This window comes from Euphorbia lathyris, chromosome 9 (genome assembly GCF_963576675.1).
Source record: "Euphorbia lathyris chromosome 9, ddEupLath1.1, whole genome shotgun sequence".
NCBI lineage: Eukaryota > Viridiplantae > Streptophyta > Magnoliopsida > Malpighiales > Euphorbiaceae > Euphorbia > Euphorbia lathyris.
In genome coordinates this window covers 29,642,033-29,650,002 of record NC_088918.1, presented here as the reverse complement: position 1 = coordinate 29,650,002, position 7,970 = coordinate 29,642,033, and the positions used below count along the sequence as shown (strand labels likewise).

Genomic DNA, 7,970 nt, shown 5'->3' with positions numbered 1-7,970 from the left:
AAAAGCAAAAAGACACTGAAAACATGACATGACTTCCACGTTAGCAGTAGTGAACTTTCATAACTGACCGAAACAACACGTGACTGCCACCTAGTTGACCGAAACAATATGTGACTGCATCCTAGGTGACACATGGCTACCACCTTGTTGATTGCCAATCACGTGTCGTTTCACTCGGCTAGGTGGTAGTTCCGTGTTGTTTCGATCAGCGGTGAAAGATAACTACGGGTGATGAGTCAATCACGTCACGTTTCTAGTGTCCTTTTGCTCTTGAATTCGTTGACAAATTCAAAATTGAATTATTTCATGGAGATAAACTGAAGTTGAGGAGAAATTTTAGTATATGCTACGCATACCACATCATATTTGATGTGATATACTATAGCCAATAAAATCATCACACGTGACATTTAATTAAATTTATTAATTAATTATTTTTAACTTCTCTCCCAAGATCAGAAAACCACTTTGACAAGATCCACGCCGGCCTGCCAAAAAATCCACCAAAATCCACTACAAGCTTCGATTCCCAATCTTGGCGCATCGGTTAATACTGAGTATGCCACATCTGCTGAACTCCAAGAATGCTTTACCAAGCTCAATGCTGAGCTGACTTGTACGCGTGAGTTAGTCTCCTCCTCCTTTCAGTGTACAATTGACCAACTGAGTGAAGCAGTAAGTCTACTCAACGTCAACAAAGCACAGATGGATGTTGACCCAGTCTCCAATGGTCAACTCTTGAGCTTTTCCCAAGAAATTATGAAGGCAATGCGCATCAACAATGCTCAGCGCATTTTTTATGACTCTGCCATGCTGAAGATGTACCACCAATCTTTTGCTCAGCTCACCAGCTCGCTCACCTGGCTTAGCAAATAATATGAATGCCTACTCAGCATGATTAGCAGCTCTCTCCGGGTTCCTCGCCATGTCCAAGATGACAGTGTACCTGTAATTGATGGCTTGCGTGAAAGCACAAAGAGGATCCAACGTTACACGAATGTCCTCTCCACTGCTGCTAGCAACGATACCTTCCTTTATAAACCCGATGATGGCAAAACGGGGGAGAAAAGCCAAGAAGGAACTCAGCTTCTAGGTGGTGCATCTGGGAGTAAAGATAAAGGCAAAGGAGTATATAAATCTGACCATCAAGCACAAGTCAACTTGAAGAAGAAGAAGTAGACTATAGACTAGTCTAGAACTTAGCTCATACCTCATTCTATGCTTAATATTTATAGTTTTTGCTGAGCAAATTTATGATAAGCATTACTTTATCCACCTTATCTTCATATCATGCTTAGTAGTATATATTATATATTGAACTGTCCAAATTTGAACAAACAAACCATAACGAAACTGAAGTAATAAAATGTTTCATAAATTGACCATTTCTGAAAGCTGACCTGAACTCTAATAAACTTGACCTTAAAAGGTCTAGAAGTAATTTTAGTCAGTACAAGTCTTTTTAATTTATCTCAATTAAATCTTGGAAGGTTTAGAGTTAAATTAATAGATGCAACCTTTACGGGGGAGCAACTTCAGAAATATGAAAAATGATTCAATCATGGGGAATTTCAAAACTGAGTTCCATAATTATGTATTTTGCCAACATCAAAATGGGAGAGTTTGTTGAAACACCTTTCCACAAGATTTTGATTTGACAAAATCATCCATGATTAAGGGATAACTAAATTTAAGTGCTTTGATTTTATTATACTAATATGTTTGTTCAATATTGAGTAAAAATATATATATAAAGATAAGGACAGGACAACGTCAGCATGAGATGAACAGAAGAAGCTAAGTGAAATGAAGGTCAGCATGGAAGCCTAAAATATCAAGCTGGGTGAAATTAACCTTAGCACCAAAAGACCAAGTCATAACAACCCAACACAAAGAGAATAAAGCTCAGCATAAGAAGCCGTGTTAACGTTCGTCTAACAAAGCTGAGTGTATCTTCAGGACAGCATGAAAGAGTCGTTTGCTAAAGGACAATGATTACCGCCCCTCTGCACCAATAATTGAAATCTTGGAAATACACAGAAGACAGATTCCGAGATGTATGGGTCAATGGATTATTGGTAAAAGACAACTGGCACAAAAAGACAAGTCTGACGCAAGAAGACAAAGCCTGACGCCTGAAGAAAATAGAGGAAGGGAATGGCCTGAACAGTCTGAAGCTGACCAGAAGATGTTCCCCAAAAGAGCCGTTTTGGTGTTAACGGCTAAAACAATTCAAATGATCCATCTGCAGATTTCCATCTATAAAAGGACAATCAAGAACCTTGGATCATTGCCGATTAACAAAAAAAAAACACAAGAGAGAAAGAAACAATTTCAAAAGCACTCAAATACAAGAAAGATCTTACACCAAACTTTCTATTCCCTGTGTAAATGCTAGAGTGATTCTCTGTAATCTTCTAAAGTGTTCTTTACTGAAAAGAGAACAAGTGTTTATCAATTGTAATATTGAGAGTGTCGTGCTGAGTGCTTGGTTGTAAGTATTCAGTGGTAGAGAAATCTAGGTGCTGGGTTGTAGCACTTAGTAGGAGTTGAGTAGACGAATAGAGGAAGGTACTCTTGCATATTCAACTGCCTTGTAATCGGTTTGTGCTCTACTGTTAAAGAGCTCAGTATTGGATTCAAAAAGTCTGGAGGACTCTGGGGACTGGACGTAGGCAGAGAGGCCGAACCAGGATAAGTGATACTGAGTAATCTCTAAACTCTCTCTTAATATATATATATAAATTGCATGTGTTGTTTGTTTTATTTACTCAGCATATAAATTGCCTAAGCTGACCCTGAGTAAATAAGTGGTGCTGAGTTAGAAGCTGACCTCCAAGAGTGTCAATTCCTAACTTACAAGAAAACAACCTTAGTCAACATCTGACTAAAGCTGTCTTGAAACATATCTCACCAAGCTGACCAAAAGCCGAGTTCACCAACTCATAAAAATTTATAAGTCAGCTTATCAAATTAAACAAGAAAAAGTTATATTAGTTCTTAACCCCCCCCCTTGGAACTAATCACACGGGACCAACACTTACTTCCAAAGACGTTCTGGGGCTATGCCTTAGAAACTGCCCTCTTCACCCTAAATCGAGTACCAACTAAATCCGCTAGTTCTACACCATATGAATTGTTCGTTGGTAGGAAACCCGTGTTTTCATTTATGAGAGTATGGGGTTGTTCATCATTTGTCAAACGCATTGCGTCCGACAAACTAGATTCGAAATCTGATAAATGTTTCTTCATTGGATACCCTAAGGAAACTATGGGATATTACTTCTATCATCCAGATGATCAGAAAGTAATAGTATCCAAGCACGCAACCTTCTTAGAGAAAGAGTTTCTCGAAGAAACACAAAAAGGAAGCATGATTGAACTTGACGAAGTTCAAGAAGAAGAAACACCGACTGAAACAACAGAGGCGGTTGAGGTACCCGAAGAAGTCCTATTAGATGAGACTCCAGTGCCACCTATTCGTAGATCACAAAGAGTTCGTGAACTCCCAGTTAGATATGGTTTTCTAGTGGGAGATGATAATGAGGTTCCCGTGTTAGATGACGAACCCGAAAACTATGAAGAGGCTCTTACTAGTCCAGATTCTAAAGCATGGCTTGAGGCCATGGATTCTGAAATGGATTCCATGTATACTAACCAAGTGTGGACTTTGGTTGATCCACCCGAAGGGATAATACCCATTGGGTGCAGGTGGATCCTCAAAAAGAAAACAGACATGGATGGAAAGGTTAGCACCTACAAAGCTAGGTTAGTAGCGAAAGGATATTGTCAGAAGCAAGGAATTGATTATGACGAAACTTTCTCTCCTGTGGCTATGTCCAAATCAATCAGAATCATGCTTGCAATTGCCGCTTATTTTGATTATGAGATTTGGCAAATGGATGTGAAAACCAATGTTATCAGAACCGGACTGGACATCAAACCGGATTGATGACTGGGTCACGGGTCACTTGGTCGGATCGGATGACTCGGATTGGTCGAACCGGATGACGTAATAAATAAATAAATAATATTTATATATTAAATATATATAATTAATGGAACTTAATAAACTAACATTATTTATATGTAGAAAATTTAAAAGATTTAATAATAAACTTTTCAAAAAAAAAATTTAATAATAAAAAACCTAAGAGATTTAAGTAGCAAAAAAAAAATGTAATACTAAAAAAATAAAATAAAACAATGAATGGTGGAGAGGTATAGAAGAAAAGGCGGAGGAGGGTGTGGGGATGTGATCAAATCCCACATCGTATATATACAAAAGCAGAAACAAGAGAGGTGCTATAAATAAAGCCTCAGGGATGAGTAATTGGTGGTCATTGAGGCTTTATAGCCTTCTTCAGTGTCAGCGAAATCATGCACTGATTTAAAGTTTATTTTTTTACCGACCTGAAGTCATACCGGTTCCCGGCCGAACTGCCGGGTTCCGGTTTAAATCCGGGTCTCTCTGGTTTTTTGAGGGTTCGACAAACCGGAGGGGTGAGGACCGGATGTTTGGCCGGTTTCTGGTTCAACCGGTCTAACTGGCCGGTCCGGTCCGAACCTGATAACATTGGTGAAAACAGTTTTCCTAAACAGAAACCTGCTTGAGGATGTATATATGATGCAGCTTGAAGGTTTCATATCGAATGATGCAAATAAAGTTTGCAAACTTCAGAGATCCATTTATGGACTCAAGCAAGCATCTAGAAGCTTAAAGCGTTTTGACGAAACCATAAAACAATTTGGTTTCGAACAAAATTGCGAAGAAGCTTGCATTTACAAGAAAGCAAGTGGGAGCTCTATAGCATTTCTCATACTATATGTGGACGATATATTATTAATGGGAAATGACGTTGCTCTCTTATTAATGGGAAATGACGTTGCTCTCTTACAGTCAGTGAAAGTATGGTTATCTGGTAACTTCTCAATGAAAGACCTTAGTGAAGCAGCTTATATACTTGGTATAAAGATCTATAGAGATAGATCGAGAAGACTGTTTGGTCTTTCACAGGCTACATACATTGAAAAGGTGCTAAATCGGTTTAGCATGCTTGAATCGAAACGAGGTAACTTACCCATCACACCCATCACTACAAGAAAATAATGGTTTACTGACGGAAAATTCCGTAGTAAACATCTCATTTCCGTCAGTAAAGTGATATCCTGACGGAATGTTGACGGAACGAAATCCGTCAGCAATACATGCGTGGGTAATGCATTTTGACGAAATATTGACGGAATATGTGCTGACAGAATACTGACGGAAATATTCCGTCAACAAATTCTGACGTTTTCTTTGACGTTTGAACCGTCAAAAGTTGTTGCCGTTACATATTAAACGTTCATGTTTTCATCAGTAAATCTAAAATCAATTTTTAAAAATAAATAATAATGTATTAGCATTGGTTTTATAATTATAATTCATAAATATAAAACAAATACTATTTGTTAAATATCAACGTTTGGATTGAAGGGAGCTAAAGACTTTTTACTTCTAAATACTAAATACCAAAACCATGGTACTTTTAATTAAGTCTCTAATTAATGGTAAATACAAAAAACCCAAAATCTCATTGGACTAACCTAGAAAACCTTGCAATTAAGTTAACATTTTTACAATTCTTACATTCCAATATAAAAATTCAAAAGTACAGGCACAAGTTCATTTCTGATGAAAAACCTCTCTTACACTCCTGATGTCAAGAGCCGTATTATCTCATATATGGTCCATTAAGATGACGAGCTCCTTCATTCGCAGGATTGATAAATAGTCCTCCCAATTTTCTTCCGGTCGTGGTAATTCTTCCGGTCATAGTCCTCCCAATTTTCTTCCTGATATAGACAACATATTATGTCAAATTATAAGAACTAGTGGAAAGAACACGAATACATTCATGCTAATCTAATTGTGAATCAACAGCCATATAAATTATAATAATAAACCTCAATAATTAACCTTAATAGATGTGAACATTCAATGTGACAACAAAAGTGCAAGCAAACAAATATAGGTGATGCACAGTAGATAAGTGATATTATCGTCAGCATTATCATAGAAACCTTCTGCGTCCTGATGCTGACTGAGCCAGTAATCCCTATACCATGTTGAAGTAGTAACCAGTTGCCACCATTCAGGGGAGAAATCTTCCACTTGCCGGTAAGCAGCAGGAATAAAGAGAGGGGCATCTGGGTTTAGTGTTGACCTTCCTCCTGAGACAAGTGCCATCTCTGCCAATCGAGACTCTAATTCCCTTTTCTTAATCTGCACCCAAAATTCATAAACATCAAGGGATCAATATTGGCACGCTAAGTAATAAATGGGTCCGATTTACTCATTCTATCACAAATCAATTGATAATAGGCCTAGAGATAATCTTTAACCAACATCTTTATTTAAAAAGCTTGATCAGTATGTGATTCCAAAAAATGTCTTACTTGGATCTGAACCAAATCAAACATTATAATTCAGAATTCTAATAATCAAGAACAACATCCAATGATCATGCAACATGAAATGATCAGATCTTAGAAACAAAGCTCAATATGCAAGTTGATGAAATTACTAGTTGTAAGAGATATCACCATAGGCACGCCATCGGAAAAAACGAAGTTCCATAAAAAGTTACAAAAAGCTCAAGTTTCAATAGCTACACAGGACAAAACAATTCGCTACAGGAAAACCAAATATGATCACGATCTATCCACAGATCGTTTAAATTTAAACCGATCAAGATCATGAAGTTTTGAGAGAAAAAAAAAGCTCGAAAAAGAAAGAAAAGAGAAAATTGACTCCAATCTCGTGACTCTGTAGCTTCAATTCGATTTCCAAAACTCAATTCTCAACTTTACACAATTCACTTAATTTTCGAATTCTGTCTACCATTGTCAACAACTTTCAACGCAATCATACAACATCTCAACAACAGCAAAAGAAATCCTTTCAGAATTGAAGAAATACATGGATCTAAAAAAATATAACAAAACAAGACACAGGAAAAATTACCCTTGGAGAAACTACAGCGACATTGATCAGCCAAACCGACCAGCCCCTTGGAGAAACTACAGCGATATTGATCAGCCACGTGCACCACTTGCACAAATATTCCATCTACAGAATTTGACCATAAAAAAATCCCAAATGAGGAATACAAAATGAAAATTCTCTAATAGTATAAAAAGTCACAAATTCATGAGAAAAATGAAACTTCAAAAAGATATAAACCAACCTGATGGATCTTGCCTGGCTCATTGAAAAGGTTTTGTTGAACTCATCGTTTGGTCCCCCATCGACTCCACGAGGCTACGGGTTTCGAGATGAACCCACTTGAGATGGAGAAGAAAGTGCGATATGGAGTCGACCAGCAGTTCAGAAAAAGAGAGAAAGAGGAGAGACGGAGAGGAAACGGCATTGTGGAGGCGGAACAACAGTTCGGAACAACGGAGAAAGAGGAGAGACGGAGAGCAAACGACGATGTGGAGGCGGACCAGCAGTTCTGAACAACAGAAAAAGAGAAGAGATGGGTCGAAAACTTGTCATTAGGAGCCGCCATTGTGAAAGAGATGCCGTGGTTTTCAGTCGAAGTGAGGAAAGGAGAACGGTTTCAGGGGTGGGCCGAGAGACACAGCCACAATGAGAAGAAAAAGCGTGGCTTCAGAGAAATAGAAAACAGGGTGTAGGTTTTATAAGCTCACTTATATACGGGAATGAGATGGCTTTAGGGTTTCTAGAAAAATAATTAGTGGGCTTTAGACAAATGGGCTTGTCATTTAAATCCAATCCAATTTAAATTCTTTAGTTTATGTTTAATTTTTGATAAGTATTTTCTTTCTTTTATTCAATTTGGAAATTGATATTTGGGTTTAGTTATATGTTATAGATTAAGTTAAATTAAAATTCAAAAGTACAATTAAAATTCAAGTGGAAATATTATTATGTATATTTTTAAGTAGAAAAACACTTAAAT

The 7,970-nt window shown here is 37.4% G+C and overlaps 1 protein-coding gene across 1 annotated transcript; it reads right to left on the bottom strand.

Moving 5' to 3' along the window:
* Positions 1–5,484: 5,484 nt before the first annotated feature.
* On the bottom strand, positions 5,485–7,650 carry LOC136205315 (uncharacterized). Its single transcript, XM_065995854.1, has 4 exons — positions 7,233–7,650; positions 7,010–7,114; positions 6,067–6,268; positions 5,485–5,838 (listed from the first exon to the last, which is right to left on the bottom strand). Exons 2-4 carry the CDS (start codon positions 7,112–7,114, stop codon positions 5,816–5,818), a joined length of 330 nt encoding a protein of 109 aa, XP_065851926.1. The 5' UTR covers positions 7,233–7,650; the 3' UTR covers positions 5,485–5,815.
* Positions 7,651–7,970: the final 320 nt, after the last annotated feature.

Excerpts from the sequence above, each read along its gene's own strand:
- LOC136205315 (XM_065995854.1), bottom strand. The coding sequence starts at position 7,114 with ATGGAATATTTGTGCAAGTGGTGCACGTGGCTGATCAATATCGCTGTA. Across the intron at positions 6,269-7,009 it reads TCGCTGTAGTTTCTCCAAGG|ATTAAGAAAAGGGAATTAGA; the intron begins GTAATTTTTCCT and ends TTTTGGGTGCAG. Across the intron at positions 5,839-6,066 it reads TCAGCATCAGGACGCAGAAG|GAAGAAAATTGGGAGGACTA; the intron begins GTTTCTATGATA and ends TGTCTATATCAG.